General features: G+C 47.0%; 1 protein-coding gene across 1 annotated transcript; it reads right to left on the reverse strand.

The window, feature by feature from the left end:
* Nucleotides 1-2,192: 2,192 nt before the first annotated feature.
* Nucleotides 2,193-16,921, reverse strand: LOC121488813 (elongation factor 1-alpha 1-like). The gene is made up of 5 exons (XM_041751101.1): nucleotides 15,989-16,921; nucleotides 6,035-6,228; nucleotides 5,545-5,716; nucleotides 3,497-3,680; nucleotides 2,193-2,254 (listed from the first exon to the last, which is right to left on the reverse strand). The coding sequence occupies exons 1-5, from the start codon at nucleotides 16,919-16,921 to the stop codon at nucleotides 2,193-2,195; spliced, it is 1,545 nt and encodes a 514-aa protein (XP_041607035.1).
* Between the last annotated feature and the right edge of the window lie 1,261 nt (nucleotides 16,922-18,182).

Genomic DNA, 18,182 nt, shown 5'->3' on the forward strand with positions numbered 1-18,182 from the left:
TCTTAAAAAAAAAAAGAACCTCTTTCTGGGGACTCTGCGGAAGATAACATGAGATACCCCATCTGAAGCACATAGATCATGAGCAGTAAATGATAGCTGTTATTATCTCAGTTTAATAGGATTTCTCATGTCTGATGGGATTTATCAACTTAATGAAATATCATGCTGATTTCTTCTAATGCTATCATATATAAATTATCTCTTAAATGACAGTTCATGTTCCTGGAAGGCGTGGGTCATGAGCAACTAGTAGGCCTAGAATAAACATGGAGGAATTAGGTTGTTCCAATTATATGAGTGAATTCATGGGCTCCCAAGGCTGTTTAGTTTTTGTTTAAAGATTTTGTTTATTCATGGTAGAGAGAGAGAGAAGCAGAGACACAGGCAGAGGAAGAAGCAGGGACCATACAGGGAGCCCGACGTGGGACTCGATCCTGGGTCTCCAGGATCACACTCTGGGCTGCAGGCCAAGGCTCAACCACTGAGCCACCAAGTGCCCCTGTTTGTTGTTCACTACTTGGTGGGTCGTTTTCTCAAACCGAGGTTAGGGAGCAGGGGTAGGCTCCTCACTTAGGATCCTGCAAGCGCGATCCCGTGTGGGCGTGCTCCCTGGGCCCAGGCAGGGCACAGGGCAGGGGGCGCAGGCACGTGAGGCCGCAGCAACCACGACCACCGCGGAGCAGCCCGAGGGCTGCCTGGGAGCCAAGCTGTCCTGACGCCTGCTTGCACCTGCTGCACAGCCTGCAAGGCCTGCACCTGCTGGGGGGCGGGGGTCTGCCGTGGTCCAGCTGCACTGCTGGGGCAGGCGGTGTGACCTCCGCCTCCGTGCTTGCAGAGTGAGCATGACGTGGTAACCCTCCCCTTTAGAGTCACTGCAAAAGTGGAACAGTAGGTGCCTGGCACCCAGGGAAGGGCTCAATATGTAGCAGGTGTCTTTATGACATGTTGTGTGTTCCTTTGCTCCAGGTCCGTTGCAGTCTTAGGGTAGGCCATCCCCTGGATCTGCTTTAACACTGCCAGACCTCAGAAAGCACCCTTTGAACGTCACGTGGAGGTTTTATTTATTTTTATTTTTATTTATTTATTTATTTGTTTGTTTTTAATAGATTTGTATTTATTTATTCATTAGGGACACACACAGAGAGAAAGGCGGAGACACAGGCAGAGGGAGAAGCAGGCTCCATGCAGGGAGCCCGACCTGGGACTCGATTCCGGGACTTCAAGATCACGCCCTGGGCCAGAGGCAGGCGCTAAACCGCTGAGCCACCCAGGGATCCCCCACGTGGGGGTTTTATGACCAAGAAGCTTGCTCTTACCTCACCCCAGGAGCCTCCTGCCGGCCCTGAGAGACTGCCCAGACATCCCTAAACATTCTTCCAATCAGGGAGCAGCTGGGGCCCCAGGAAATGCCGAATTTCTTATTGCAATTATTTTATTTGTATTTTTCAATAATTTGAAATGGTGTGGAAATCAAAATTTTAGAGTGGCCGGAGCTCTGGGGGCAGGATCTCTGAGAAGTAATTAAAGGCACAGGGGTTTTTTAAAAACAAACAAACAAACATTATGGGACCTGAAGGGAGAATAAAGCATAAGGGTGTAGAGCAGGGAAGGGAAGCGGTAGAGGAAGAAGGCAGATGGGAAAAAGGAAGAAGAGGGGCACCTGGGTGGCTCAGGGGTTGAGCCTCTGCCTTCAGCTCAGGTCATGATCCCGGGGTCCTGGGATCCAGTTCTGCATCAGGTCCCCGCAGGGAGCCTGCTTCTCCCTCTGCCTGTGTCTCTGCCTCTCTCGTTGTGTGTCTCATGAATAAATAAATAAAATCTTGAAAGAAAGAAAAAAAGAATACAGGCAGGAATGAGAAGATGAGAAGTGGATGAGCACAAGACAAGGGAAAAGGCAATGATTGCAAAGATATAAAAAGATACAAGATTATTTTTACAAAATCATTTAACCATGTACAGCGTAAAAGAATGGAAGGAAGCATACTGACATGAGAACAGTGGTTTGGCAAGATTGGATTATTCTTTATTCTTCCTGCTTATAATGCGGGGTTCTCTGCCCCACTGACGTTGGGCGCGGCCAGATGACTTTCTTTGGCCAATGAAATGCGGGCGGTGCTTGCAGCATGCCAGTGAGGCGAAGTGCAGTATGGCAGTTTCAAGTGAAGGCCTTAAGAGGCGTCATATTTTTCTGCTCACCCTTTTGCATTCTTGTGAGCTTCCATGGCAAAAACAGTATCTCCCGAAAGCTGCTGGTCTGAGGAAGATGAGCAAACATGCGGGAGCAAAACTAACCCAACTCAGCCAGAGCTCAAGCCCCTCCGGGTACTCAGAGTCTCAGTGGACCCAGGAAAGAGGAAATAAATGTATGTAGTTGTAAGCTCTTGATGTTGTAAAGTTGCGTATGCAGCAAAGACTAATTTATCATGATCATCTCTGAATGATGGTTGGTTTTTATTTCCTTCAATTATTTTCTGTATTTTCTGAGTATTTGTGAATAAGTTTGCTTTTAGGGTTAAGAATCAATTAAGCATGAGGAAACATGTATTTCCTACTAGATCCTCCATTATTATGATACAAGATAAGACTTGCCTGAACTGTAAACACATAAGACTGTTAAGACAACTTGAAAAACACAAGTCTACTAATTCCCATGCATTTTCTCTCCTATTCCTCTTTCTGCAGAGTTAGCAATTAAGTTCACATTTCTGTTGCCTTAGCAGATACTCTTAGTGTTTTGAAAGAGCAGCTATTTCTGAGGTTATGTTTGAGGCTCTGATTACACCACACGCAAAGGCTAGCTCAGGGGCCTGGGAGATCTGGGCTGGTTTGAGAGAATTAACACAAAGGTAATTCTCTGTAAGTAGTAATTCTCTAAGAACCCCTTTGGTCAGAATAATTTTTTACTTTATTGATTTTTCTCACTCATGAGGCATAGTGGTGAGAGAATAAAGTAACAGGGGCAGGAAGGGAACCATCAAGAGATGGGGTGGAGGAAGCAGATGGGGATGAAGAAACTTAATCAGAAAGCAGAAATTGAGGCAGGGGGTAAGGGTGGGCTGGGGGAGAAGTGGGAAAGAGGGAGTGGGTAACTAGGAGGACCTGAGGCTGCAGGCAGGACTAGCCAAGGTGACTCCAGACCTCAAGTGGCTTGGCTGCTCACTGTCCACACAGCATTCATTGTCTACACCTGTAGTAAGCCATACCTGCCCTGCCTTTCCAGCCTGCCCTCTCTCTTCTCTCACCCCCATCATGGCTCAGTCACTTTGTTTCCTATCTTCTTGTCCCCCTCCAAAGTTCTCTCCAATTCTTCTCAGGCCTTCCAAAGTCTGACTGCCCTTCAAGGCTCTGCTCCCCAAAGCATCCCTAAGTCACTGAGGTTGCCCTTCTCTGAACTCTGGACTACATCTCTTCCCTGAGTCTCCAGGCTCATGAATCTGATCCCACCCCCTTTGGTGTCTCCAGTAACTCAAGTATGCGTGACTTTACCAAAGCATACATGAGGACGCCATCTCGGAGGCCGGGATCTGGGGTGGGTTGTTGTTCACTGCTGTATCCCAGAGTCCAAAAGAGTGCTCGGCAGCACGCAGGCATTCACGAAGTACAGCTGAACGAATGAATGTGTTAGCAGCCAGCAGCCACAGCTTGCTTCTATTGCATTGCTTATGGTGCTTCCTGGCTCTCTAGTGTCCCCAGCTGACCGGCAATACGCCTTTAGGACACAAAGCTGTACACATAGTTGATTTATTCACTGATTAAACAGCCAAGTTCCACAGCAGATCAGGCTCAGGACCAAAGCCATCTTCCTCAAATCCTAGGAACCATGCACTAACTCAAGGATCGAGTCCCGCATCAGGCTCCCTGCGTAGAGCCTGCTTCTCCCTCTGTCTGTGTCCCTGCCTCTCTCTCTCTCTGTGTCTCTCATGAATAAATAAATAAAATCTTAACAACATAAAAAGAGGTGTATTCCTATCTATTCATTTTGAGCCCTGCTCCTATGTCAGTCTGATGCTTTCCGAGTGTTTTGTTCTCATCATTCTTTGTTATCTCAGCTACACGCCTGTCCCTCTGTCCCGCCTGGGAGCAGGGCCTGAGCCGCCCACCCCGCACCTGCCCTGGGCTTCCCGCCCTGGCTTGGACCAGGCTTGCACTGCTGGTGGCTGGAAGCCAGGGCTGTGATTTGCTGCCAGTGACATCACTCCGGCAGCCTTCCTCCCCAGATGTGCGTGGGCTGTGTCCCAGCACCCTGCTGCACAGCAGCGACAGGACGCGACAGGAAGCCAGTGTCTAGAACTGCTGCCCTCCCTAGCCTCAGGGGCCCTCAGTGTCATTCTTTGACCCCGCGGGCTCCGCGGGGAGCTCTTGCCCACCAGCCACCAGCCACCGTGGTGGGTGGAGCGCTCTGGTCCCGCTCGTTGGCCCCACACAGGGACATGCTATGGGAATGACTAAGACTCACATCACCGCACATTAGGAAGCAATTATCTGAAAACAGATTTGTCCCCTGAGTCATCCAGTATGTTCGCTGGCGTCCCTCTCTCTCTTTCAAAAATCAGCCCAGCAGTAAAGTAACGCAAACATCCTATAGGGCCTCCTGCTGCATTTGTCAGGAGATAACATATCTGCTCTAGATGGATTTACAGATTATTACTTTTGCTTGTATTGTGTTACTAAAGCTGCCCTGTTTTAACCCTAGATTTATTCTCCCAAGAGGAATGGTTTTCAGGATTAATTTTTTTTTGCCTTTCACTCCTTTGTGTGATAGATGACTAATACTGCTTTCATTAGCTCACCAACTACTTGGCTTCGGTTCTTTTTCTTTACTCTCTCTCTCCCTCCCTCCTTCTCCCCCCACCCCCATTTTGTTTTATTATGTCAACCTAAAACATTTTTTTAATTAAAGAAAAAAAATTTTAAGTTATCTCTACACCTGCCCTGGGGCTCAAACTCACTCCCCAAGATCAAGAATTGCATGTTCCACCGATGTGAATATTTGTTTTAAAGATATGAATATTTTGGGGGCACTGAGTGGCTCAGTTGGTTAAGCATCCGACTCCTGATTTCAGCTCAGGACATGATCTCAGGGTCCTGGGATGGAGCCCGAATGGGGCTCCGCACTCAGCAGGGAGTCTGCGTGGGTTTTTGTCTCCCGCCCCCTCTGCCCCTCGCTGCTCCCCATGTGGGCACACACTCTCTTTCTCTAAAATAAATAAATAAATCTCAAAAAAATAAAGGTATGAATATTTTGATATTGTCTTCATATTCTGTATGAGTTCGCCACCACAAACCAGACAGACCTGTCTTGTCTCAGGGTTCCGGAGGGCAGCGCCTGAAGGCCTGAAGTCAGTACAGGCCTGGGAAGGTGGGTGTGGGCAGGGCCGCTCCCTCCGGAGGTGCCAGAGACCATCCCTTCCTTGCCTCCTCCAGCTTCTGGCGGCAGCTGGGCCTCGGTCACCCCTGCCATCTGTCTCTGTGGTCACTACCTCCTTCTCTTCGGTGGGAACCGAATCTCCCCTTGCCTCTCTAGTGCTGGCATTTAGGGCTCACCTGGCTAATCCAGGGTAATGTCTTCATGGCAGGATCCTTAATCTGCTCCCGTCTGCGAAGACTCCCTTTCCTCATGAGGTCACATTTACCGGTGCCGGGGTTAGGTGGCTGTTGCTTGGCCTGCTGCATTTTCGATTCCCCGCTCCCCACCGTGCCATGGAATATTTTGTATCTACACGCAAAGGTTGGTAGAGAAAGAGATAACAGAAGGAAAAGCAAATCTAGAGGAAGCAGAAGATGGAGAAGTCTTCCCTTGCATGTTAATACCCTCAGGGCTAATGCCCCTCCTGGCACTCCCCTGGTCCCCTGAGGGACGAGGGGAGGGGGGGACCTCTCCACCCACAGGCCAGGGTGGCCCACGGACTTCTCTCCCCTCTCCCTGGGCCACCAGAGCACCGGTACACGACACGGGCTCGTCTAAAAAGATGTTCTCCCCAGGAGTTTGACTTCGAGGGGGAGATACACAGAGGCCTGGAGAGCTGGACATTACCCCAGGGCAGTGGTGTCCACGGCCAGGAGCAGCCAGGCCTGGTGCTGCGCCGGGACCTTGTCACCTCCCCAGTTTCCCACTCTCTCTCCCCAGCGCTGCTTCTCCAACGTTCCTTTTTTCTTCTTCCCTCCTCCTCCAACATTCCGATTCCTTCTGGGAGCTGCTGAATGACCTGCCAGCACTTTCCTTCTTTGCTGAAGTTAGCCCAAGGAGGTCTCTGCTGCTTGTAACCAAGAATCCTCCTAGATTCTTGGAAACTGCCAGCTCTGAAGCTTTCTTTGATAAAGCCTGGCAGCAGCTTTGGCTCCAGGGAAGGCCCTCGCTGGAGGGGGGCAGGCAATGCGGGCAGGGGTCTATGGGAGGCACCTAGATGTCTGCGTGATTCAAAAAAGAAGTGGTTTCGTGTTAGGAATCACCGCACAGAATTTGAAAAGAAGGAAACTGATACGGTTCTCAGCCCAGACTATACACCCTGTGAAAAATATGTGTGCTACTGTCTTTACGACCCTGAAATTAATTGCAGAAATAATAGAACTTAGGTGTTTATATAACCTTAAAAGGTCAACAAAACATAAAGGAAAAAGTTTGTATATAAATAAGTATAAAAGGAATACAAATTATTTTATTATTTCTTTTAAATATTTTATTTATTTATTTGAGGGAGAAAGAGAGCCATCGAGAGAGAGAGAGAGAGAGAGAGAGAGAGAGGAGAGCACGAGCGCAGAGGGGAGAGGGAGAAGCAGATCCTCACTGGGCAGGGAGCCGCACACAGCGCTTGATCCCAGGACCCCAGGCTCACGGCCTGAGCTGAAGAAAGACTCCTAATGACTGAGCCACCAGGCACCAGTCATTAGGCGATACAAATTATTATTATTATTATTATTATTTTTAGGCGATACAAATTATTAAAGAAAATAATGTTAAATAAAGATACAGGCTTCAACATGTATACAGATGCATGACTACGTTAGAGGACCCCACAAGTTTATAACCTCACAAATACACAAGTGAGAATCCCACCCCACCGAATGAAAAATACAGATCACAGAGCCGGGCATGGAGTGTGATTAGATGCCTTCTGAGAAGCAGAAGCTGCAGGTGCACACATGTCCCTGCGTGGGATGTAAGGACAGGAAGGGACAGGCGATGGCTGCAGTCACCTCTGAGGAAGGAAGAGCTGGGGAGCCGGAGGAAGAAAGAAGCCTTTGACATTTTGCTCTCTGTTTGTATACTTTGTGCCATTAATAAAATCAATGTGTCACTACTTCTGTAATAAAAAATGTAAAAGGCAGGGAAGAAAGTGAGCAGAGCAGTAACGTGTGCTGCCAGCTGGGTGGGGAATGGCCTGGTGAGCAAGAGTCAGGGCCCAAGGGGGGGGCGCTGCTTCGGTGCTGCAGACTCTCGGGCTCCCCGAGGAGCGGGCTTTGTTTTCCCGCCAAGGTCATTAGCAGGAGTCTGGCAATTAGTCACCTGCCAGCTACGCTGCTGGGAGGCCCTGGCGCTTCCTTATTTACAGGCTCACGGAGTTGTTGGGGTTACTGTCACTCCGTCCTGGGTAGGATCCTCCCCTGGGGAGCTCACTCATCCAGGGCTCTCCGGGCCATCCACTTGCCCTGTGGCAGCCTTCAGGCCAAACGCCTAGGGGTCCTTCTTTGGTTTATGCAACAGACATTAACTAACAACAAAGTTAAATAGGGCACTTCTTTGCTTGCCAAAATCTAAAAGCATTGGCAACGCATTGGATTTAAATTCCAGCAGTGGGGGCACCTGGGGGGCTCAGTGGTTGAGCATCTGCCTCGGTTCAGGGTGTGACCCCGGGGGGGGGTCCTGGGATTAGTCCCACTTTAGGTTCCCTGCATGGATCCTGCTGCTCCCTCTGCCTGTGTCTCTGCCTCTCTCTCTGGGTCTCTCATGAATAAATAGATAAATAATCTAAAAAAATAAAAATAAATCCCAGCATTGGGTGTTATACTATATGTTGGTAAATTGATTTTATTTTTTTTATTTTATTTTTTTGTTTTTTTTGTTTTTTTTTGTAAATTGATTTTAAATAAAATTAAAATAAATAAATAAATTCTTGCGCTGCACTTTGATATTCTCTGAGCTTTCCATTCCTTGTCCTTGAAATGAGGGTAATAATATATTTACTTCATAGGATTTGTTAGGAGTAATAGATAACGTATGCCAAGCACAAATTTTAAAAAACGGAAAGGGATTTCAGCTGCGGCCTACTGTGGGCAGACAGGGAGTCTGACTTCAGGCAGGTTAACTGAGGAATTTTCCGGGGAACATCACAGATCCATAATCTTTTCAGTTCAGAGCTGTATTAGTCTGGGTTCTCCAGGGAAATAGAACCAATAGGGCATAAATAAGGCATAGGCTCGCACCATCGTGGTGGCTGAGAAGTCCCAGGAGCGGCAGGCAGCAGGCAGTTCCAGTATGAGTGTGAGGGCCTGAGAGCCAGGGAAGCCAGCCATGCAAGTTCTAGTCTGTCCAAGTCCAAAGGAAAGGAAGACTGATGTCCTGGCTGGGACACAACCAGTCAGAGAGTGAATTCTGGCTCTCCTTGCCTTTTTTTTTTTTTTAATTAAGATTTTATTTACATATTCATGAGAGACACAGAGAGAGGCAGAGGGAGAAGCAGGCTCCCTGTGGGGCTTGACCCGGACCCCGGGATCACACCCTGAGCCGGGATCACTTCCTGAGCCGAAGGCAGATGCTCAGCAGCTGAGCCCCCCAGGCGCCCCTTACCCAGCCTTTTCTTTGTATTGGGCCTTCGGTGGATTGGATGGAGGCACCTACATTGGGGATTCCAATCTCCTTTACACAGGCTACGAATTCAAATGTCACACTTCTACAAACACCCTCACAGACACACCCAGAATAATAAGCAACTATCTGGCGCCCTATGGTCCAGGCAAGTCGACACATACAATTAACCATCACACAATGTCCAAGATAAAATCCAGACTCTTATAGCAGTTGAGGGAGGTGGTTAAAATGAAGACTCTCGAGCTCTACCTGTGACGTACTGAATCAGAGTTATTGCTCAAAGAAGTCTATATATATATATATATATATAAAATTCTTTAATGGAATTTTATATTCCATTCATGCTATATATATATATATATATATATATATATATATATATATAATTCCTTAATGGAATTTTATTTTTTAATTTTGTCATTTTTTAAAGATTTTATTTATTCATGAGACACACACACACACACACACACACATACACAGAGGCAGAGACACAGGCAGAGGGAGAAGCAGGCTCCATGAAGGGAGCCCAACGTGGGACTCGATCCCTAATCTCTGGGATCACACCCCCGGCTGAAGGCGGTGCTAAACCGCTGAGCCACCTGGGCTGCCCAGAAGTCTATATTTTTAATAAGTTCCTCAAAGGCTTCCTTATGTTACAGCCAATGACCTGCTGCTTTAGATTCTGACAAGATTTGGGAATATGGAAGGATGTCAGAACCCCACAGTCACAGGGAGGGGAATGCGGTATCTATACTGCTGGGAGGACAAAGACCATTTCCCTATAACTTACAGCCCATTGACAAACACTTGAGACAGGCAGAGCGGAGCATTCCTCCGGGAATCCCACCATCTTAGTGTTAATGCCCTGCTAGAGGGAGAAACAACCTTAGCCTGACAATAGCCAGGCCTCCAGGATCCTGTTAGTGTCCTTTAACACAGGATAATCCTTTTGGAAACTTCCTTTGTCTCTACACCCAACTTAAAAGTCTATAATCAATCACGCCTTACTATCCCCAAGCAGCTTTCTGCCCACGGGTCCTGTCTCCGTGCTTTAATAAAACCATCTGTTTTGCACCCAAAACGTTTCAAGAATTCTTTCTCGATGGTTCGCTCCCAGACCCCACGTCCAGTCACATCACATGCCTGATGGTATATGAACTAGTTTCAAATGGGAAGGGGGAGTTTATGTGGATCTAAGTGTTGATTTACCACAGGCCAGGAGCCAGTCTGAGTCAGTAGTGCTCCCAGGCACACCCTCTCTCCTGCCTGCACCTCAGAGTAATTTCACCAATTTTTGTTCAGAGTCCAAATGACAAAGGACCTTGCCCGCGGGATTGTTCCTCTTCTGGAGTGAGTCATACTTTACTGCTAATTCCTTTTCCTCCTCAAGCTTGCTTCCTTCCCATCCCCCGAGGGTTGAGGGGTTTGTTTTTCCCCAAAATTAAACTCATACTCTACCAAGGAAATCCTTTTTTTTCTATATAGTATCAAGATTTCTCCCTTTCCCTTTGTGTGTGTGTGTGTGTGTGTGTTTCTGAACTTTGAGAAGCTTTTATATTCTAAGTGATGTAATGATCTTTTTTCCCCTCCACTGAGAAGAGATCTTTTTCCCCCTCCACTGAGAAGAGAATAGATTCTCAGCTTTAAAATGTATACATATATTTAGGGCAGCCCGGGTGGCTCAGCAGTTTAGGGTCACCTTGGGCCCCGGGCGTGATCCTGGAGGCCTGGGATCGAGTCCCACGTCGGGCTCCCTGCGTGGAGCCTGCTTCTCCCTCTGCCTGTGCCTGCCTCTCTGTGTCTCTCATGAATAAATAAGTAAAATCTTAAAAAAAAATGTATATGCACATTTAATTTTTTAAATGTATGTAAAATTGAAGTATTACATCCTTACAAAAAGTGGATATAAGCATGCTACTTTATGAAGTTTTACAAAGTGAATATACCCATATAAGCAGAGCCGGGATCATGAAGCAGAGTGTTACTAGGATACTAGAAGGTCCCCTAACATCCCTTCCACTTGTTGGTCCTCATCAGGTAACAGTTGTTCTAACTTCTAGAAGGATTGATTCATTTTCTCTCTTTTTTAACTTTTGAATTTGATATGGGTGGAATCATGTTCTCTGGCTTCTGCTCATTCAGCCAGAGAGATTTACTACGTGGTTGCTGGTGGTTTGAACTTTCCTCCCTGTCCCTGCCTTACGCCACTTTGTTATGTGGTTATCCTACCAGCCATGTTATCCATTCTTTTTTTTTTTTTTTTAAGATTTTATTAATTTATTAATGAGAGACACAGAGAGGGAGGCAGAGACACAGGCAGAGGGAGAAGCAGGCTCCTCACAGGGAGCCCGATGTGGACAGATCCCGGACTCTGGGATCACGACCTGAGTGACCTGAGCTGAAGGCAGACCCTTAACTGTAGAGCCACTCAGGTTCCCCTCTCCATCCTCTTTTTAATGGGCATTTGTGTTTCCAGTTTTTGGCTATTGCAAGTAGTGTGAAGGGTTTATACTGCGTCCTGGTTTTGAGAGGGGGATGTTAGATATTCAAGTTAAAAAAAAACAGAGATTGCTTGTGGCAAATAATAGAAACAAATGAACATTCCACAGATTCCTCTGCTCACCCAGAAAATGGCTCCCGGGGTTGGAAAGCCTGATGGGAGGGAGGGACAAACAGAGTCCCCCAGGCAGAGAATGATTTAAAGTTCCTCCCCCGGCCATCCCTATTTGCATCTCCAAGGCAACTCCATGCTGGTCCTGCCAGTTTGGCCTAAATCGGTAGCTTTTCAAAGCACCTGCTGTGCATCCCAATTGACCCGTTTAGAGGCTCTCGGATGGATTCATTGTTATTTGGCCCACAGGCCCAGAGAGAGGCTCTGTCGTCAGCCAGTTCAGTAAGAAGTCTTACCGAGTGCTCTGGGGTGTTCTCACCTTCCTTTCAGGGGTCACAAAGATCCAGTTCCATAGAATAAGGGTAGATTTGAGCTGAAACGACCCGAGGGTGCATCTAGTCCAGCTCTTCATTTTACAGGGTAGGACACTGAGTCTCAGATGGCTGAAGTGCTTGAGATTATCTTGAGTTGAGGGATGAGCTACAGGATGATTTAAAACCACATCTTTGGGACATCTGGGTGGCTCAGCGGTTGAGTGTCTGCCTTTGGTTCAGAGTATGATCCTGGTCCCAGGTTCGAGTCCCGTGTTGGCCTCCCTGCAGGGAGCCTGCTTCTCCCTCTGCCTGTGTCTCTACCTCTCTCTCCTTCTGTATGAATAAATAATTTTTTTGAATAAATTAAATAAATAAATAAATAAATAAAATCTTTAAGGATAAAAGGAAACAAAAACCAGACTCTTAAAAAAAGATTTTATTATTATTATTTCAATATTTTTAAAAGTTTATTTATTTAAGTAATCTCTATCCCCAGTGCGGAGCTCAAACTCATGACTCAGATCAAGAGTCGCGAGCTCCACTGACTGAGCCAGCAGGCGCCCCAGAAACAGAACTCTGGAGAAGTAGTGGTTGCCAGAGGGGAGGTGGGTGGGGGCCCGGGAAACAGGTGAAAGAGATTAAGAGGACACTTGTGATGAGCGCTGAGTATCAAATTGTTGAATCATGGGCAGCCCGGGTGGCCCAGCGGTTTGGCGCCGCCTTCAGCCCGGGCCGTGATCCTGGAGACCAGGGATGGAGTCCCACGTCGGGCTCCCTGCAGGGAGCCTGCTTCTCCCTCTGCCTGTGTCTCTGCCTCTCTCTCTGGGTCTCTCATGAATAAAGTCTTTCTTTAAAAAATCGTTGAATCATTGTATTTCACACTTGAAACTAATATACCACTATATACTAATAATATGTGAATTTTTAAAAAGGCCTACAATTTCAGAAACTATTTTCACAACTATTGTTTTTCCCATCTCTAAAGTTTTGTATCAGAGAGAGGATATAAAAACCCTTTCTATTTGCCAAACACTAGGACAAACATAAAGGTTCTTGAGATGAAACACACTCCTGGAGCTCACCATCCTAAGAGAGGGGACACAGGCAAGGAAAGATTCCAGAGCCCTGTGCTGGGCTGGGTTTGTGCAAGGGATGCTGTGGGAATGAATAATGGGGACGGGAGGACCCGACCAGCCCAGACTTGTGGGAGAGTCAGGGGAGTTTCCCAAAGGTGACGCCCGCCCAACCATTTTGCTGCAGGAAAAGGAATTGGCTAGTTACACCTCCCCTGGTCAGGAAGGGCCATCACCTTCTGTTTGTGCCAGGTCCCTCTCCACTCCTGTCTTCTCTCTCTTACACATACCCACTTACACCAAGTTTTTAAGCTTTCCCCATATTTTCTAGGTATAAATAGTTTGGGGCTTCTAAAACCTGTGCCTTATATTTTACTCTGTTTCCACAGTGATGGTCACCTTGGTTACTTCTGACTCCCACCACCAGCAGCAATGATGCCTAAACAGGCCCTGGGTCCTTAGGTTCTGTAAGATCAGTGCCAGGACACGTACTCAGAGGCGGGTCTCCGGGTAACATGCATATACCTATCTGTCGCAAGTACCACCAGACTGATGAAATTCTGGAATGTAGGTGAGGTTTGGTGGGGGGAGGTCCAGAGCCCACGGCTAAGAAAGAATTCTTGAGACATTTTTGGTGCAAAATTGTGGTTTTATTAAAGCTGGGGACAGGAGCCGTGGGCAGGGAGAGCTGCTGCCCCGGGCCTGGGAGGGGAGGCTGATTATATCCCTGGGAGTGGGGAGGGGTTTGAGGATAGCCTCCTCCCGAAGGAGCTTTGGAAGCCAGGTTTCCAGGACCTGGAAGGGCAGCTATTGTTAGGAAAAGGTCACTTACCACCATCTAATGAGACCTGAGTCACGAGACCCTACAGATCTGTATCGGTGGGCCACGTGCTTGGGGATGATTGCCAGCTTGTATCTTGGGGGTAGAGATAAAGGGAATTTCTAAAGGAATTTTTGTATGTTAAAGTAGATGTACAGGCTCCTGGGGGTCGGGCTAAGCTTGCCTCTGCCCTTAGCAAAGTCTGAACATCAGGCAGTTGAGTCCGTAGAGGAAGGTCCCTCTGCCTGTTTCAGGGACTCATCAGTGTGCTCTGTCCTCAGCTAGTCATCTGGTCCCCATCAAGACTGCTGTACTGCTTTATACTTCAGTGTAGGGGATCCAGTCTGCAGAGGGAGGGAGTGTGTTAAAGGTGCCCAAGCTTTTTTTTTTTTCTTTTTAGGTAAACTCTATCCTCAACATGGGGCTTAAACTGACGACCCCAGGCTTGAGAGTCGCATGCTCTCTAGACTGAGCCAGCCAGGTGCCCGGAGAGTACACCAGCTTCTTAAAGGCTTTGCCCTGGATGTGGTGCATACAGTTCACTGGCAAGTTCAGTGGTCACGATGTGCCATTTAGCTGCAAAGAATCTGGGAAATGTGATCCTGGGATTGGCAGCTGCTTCCCCAAAACAAATCAATTATGGAGGATGAAAATAGACTTCCATGGGAAAAGGACCTAGTACAGCTTTGTTCAACTCTGAGTGAGAAAGGAAGCCATCTGAGAGTTGGCTGCAGATGTTATATCTCATCCCTAAATACTTCGGTGTGAATATCCTAAAAATAGGGACACCCTATACAACCACAGTATCATTATTAGAACATTAACAACAATATCCTAATATTATCTGATATGTAGTCCATGTTCAAATCTCAAATTGTTATGTAAATGATTTTGGAAATCATATTTATTAAAACACATAGATGAATGCACATGCAGTTCCAGTTTTCCCTCCACGACCTCTATATTGTCTCCTCTTAGGTTCAGAGGATTATTATAACTATTTTAATTTATTTATATATTTTTTATTTGTTTTTTTTTTTTTTAAGACTTTATCTCAGGGAAAGAGAGTGAACGGGAGAGAAGCTTTTTTTTTCTCCAAGAGTTTATTTATGTATTCATGAGAGACACAGAGGCAGAGACATAGGCAGAGGGAGAAGCAGGCTTCTTGCTGGGAGCCAGATGGGGGATTTGATCCCGGGACCCCAGGATCATGGGGTCCTGGGATCGAGGCAGAAGCTCAGCCACTCAGCCATGAGAGGGACAGAATCTGAAATGGACTCTGCTCTGAGCGCAGAGCCCCACTCAGGGCTCCATCCTACAACCAGAGATCAGGATCCAAGCCATAACCAGGAGTCTGATGCTCAACCCAAGGAGCCACCCAGGCATCCCTTACTTATTGAGTATTAAGTAGGCTCCACAGCCAGCATGGAGCCCAACATGGGCCTGAGCCCATGGCCCTGAGAGCAAGGCCCTGAGACTAAGACCTGAGCTGAGACCGACAGTCTGCCATCTAACCCCCTGACCCACCAGGTGCCCCATATTATTGCTTTTTCTTAAAAAAAAAAAAAAAAAATCACCCCTGGAATGCTGTTCAGGAAGATGCAGTTTGCCAGCAGGACAGTAGGGGGCCCCACAAGCCCGTTCTGCTATTCTCCAGAGCAGTGATTTTTCGCTATAGCAAAAGCGGGTGCCCAGGTGTCTGGGGTAAGCTTCCCGCTGTGGCGCAGGTGCACCTGTGACTTCAGGGAACACTCAGGAAACCTCAATGTCACCAGTTTCCTTATGGAAAGTTATAAGGACTTCAAAGCAAATTTAAATTTTATTCCACTAAAAAGTCAACTCAAGCCACACATCACTTTTTCTCCGTGGTTTTCAAAACTGTGCTATGAAATCAATTTAGCAAAAAACTCTAATTCCTGGAGCTAACTACTTAAAGGCAATGATGATACCAATTTCAAAGATAATATATACAAGTCAAATTTCCAGTAGTTTCCATAATTCCACATTACATCCCATTACCTCAAAGTATACATGGACATGGCTAAAAGAAAAACAACACATAGTTAAAAGGATTTTTTAAAAATCAACCCTTTTGTATCTTTCCTCTTTTCAGAAACAGTTTTTAACAATTATCTGGCTTTAGTTCTTCTGGATGTTACCACCATAAGCTTCTAATTTTTTTTTTAAGATTTTATTTATTTATTCATGAGAGACAGAGAGAGAGAGAGAGGGGCAGAGACCCAGGCAGAGGGAGAAGCAGGCTCCATGCAGGGAGCCCGATGCGGAACTCGATCCCGGGTCTCCAGGATCAGGCCCTAGGCCCAAGGCAGGAGCTAAACCGCTGGGCCACCGGGCTGTCCTGACAGATACCTTCTTGACATTGAAGGCCACATTGTCCCCAGGAAGAGCCTCACTCAAAGCTTCATGGCGCATTTCACCAGACTTTACCTCAGTTGTAACATTGACCGGAGCAAAGGCGACCACCATGCCAGGCTTACGAACACCAGACTCCCCTCGGCCCACAGGGATGGTACCAATACCACCAATTTTGGAGACGTCCTGGAGGGGCAGATGCAAGGGCTCATCAGCTGGACGAGCTGGCGGCAGGGTGCAACCCCGAGCTCCAAGCAGCGTGCTTCCACGGGCACTGCCATCGTCACGGCGGACTCTCCATCCCTTGAACCAAGGCGGGTTAGCACTTGGCTCCAGCATGTTGCCACCATTCCAAACAGGGATCCGCACACATGCTACCGTGGCGGGGTTGTAGCCAATTTCCTTAATGTAGGTGCTGACTTCCTTAACGACTTCCTCGTATCTCTCTTGGCTGCAGGGTGGCTCCGTGGAATCCATGTTGTTAACACCAACAGTTAGTTGTTTTATACCCAATGTGTAAGCCAGAAGGGCACGCTCACGGGTCTGCCCATTCTTGGAGACACCTGCTTCAAATTCGCCAGCACCAGCAGCCACAATCAGGACGGCACAGTCAGCCTGAGATGTGCCTGGAACCATGTCTTTGATAAAGTCTCTGTGTCCTGGGACATCAGTGATGGTCACATAATACTTGCTGGTCTCGAATTTCCACAGGGAGATATCAGTGGTGATACCATGTTCACGTTCAGCTTTCAGTTCATCTAAGACCCAGGCGTACTTGAAGGAGCCTTTTCCCATCTCAGCAGCCTCCTCCTCAAATTTTTCGATCCCACCACATTGGTAGATGAGATGGCCAGTAGTGCTCGACTTGCCCGAATCTTCGTGTGCAATGATGACGATGTTGATGCGAGTCTTTTCCTTTCCCATTTTGGTTTAGGTTTTGCGGTGGTTTTCACGACACCTGTGTTCTGGCAGCAAACCCGTTGCGAAAAAGTCAGTTTCTATTTTTTTAGTCTTTTTTTTTTAAAGATATATTTATTTATTTGAGAGCAAGAGAGTGAGTGAGGGTGAGAGAGAGCACCAGAGGGGAGGGGCAGGGGGAGAGGGAGAAGCCCGCTTTCCATCAAGCAGGGAGCCCAATGCTGGGCTCTTTTCTGAGACTCTGGGATCATGATCTGAGCCGAAAGGCAGACGCTTAACCAAGTGAGCCACCCAGGTGCTCCTATTTTTTGATTCTTCAAGAAGTATCATCTACTAACTTCTAACAATGAGATTAGGATTTTGTCCATTTATAGTAAATCTTGCCTTTCCTCTCCTTCTGTTCCCAATTTTGCCCATAGCCAAATTACTGCTTCAAATTATTTTAATTGGTTAGATTCATAACTCTTAATAATATACTTTAACTCCAGGACACATGGGTGGCCCAGTGGTTGAGCACTTGCCTTCGGCTCCGGTCATGACCCCAGGGTCCCGTGATCCAGTCCCATAATGGGCTCCCTGCAGGGAGCCTGCTTCTCCCTCTGCCTCTCTCTCTCTCTCTGTGTCTTTCATGAATAAATAAATAAAATCTTTAAAAATGTATATACACTTTAACTCCTAGTTTTTACTCCATCCATTTTACACACAAACCCCCGACTCTGCACAAACGAATGAGGATATTACCATCCCGGTTGGGCGCTCCACCTCCTCTCCTTCCTTCACCTTCTAGCCTCTGCCACGTGAGCCTTTGCTTTCACACGATCAAAGCTGACAACATTTTCATTCTGTCCTTTGACCATCAAGCTGTCCTTGTTGGGTAGGGCCTAACATGGACAATCAGCAAACTGTGATTATATTAATACAACTACGTGAATATTATATTATTTACATAAAAGCCATGATTATGTTTCCCTCTCCATAGGTGTAATGTCAATTCCCTCATGCTGCTAGGAGTGAATATGTCTAATATGAAGGTATCAAAATTCTTCTGTCTCATATTCTATCAACTGCTCAAAATTCTACCATAGTTTGCTTCATATTTGGATTATCAATTTCTTGCATAGATTTCCCCCTTGGACTTCTAACTTCCTTTTTTAAAAAAGACTTTACTTAGGGGTACCTGGGTGGCTCTGTCAGTTGGGCATCTGCCTTCAACTCAGGTTGTGATCCTGAGGTCCTGGGATGGAGCCCCGCATCAGGCTCCCTGCTC

This window comes from Vulpes lagopus, chromosome 4, assembly GCF_018345385.1.
Source record: "Vulpes lagopus strain Blue_001 chromosome 4, ASM1834538v1, whole genome shotgun sequence".
NCBI lineage: Eukaryota > Metazoa > Chordata > Mammalia > Carnivora > Canidae > Vulpes > Vulpes lagopus.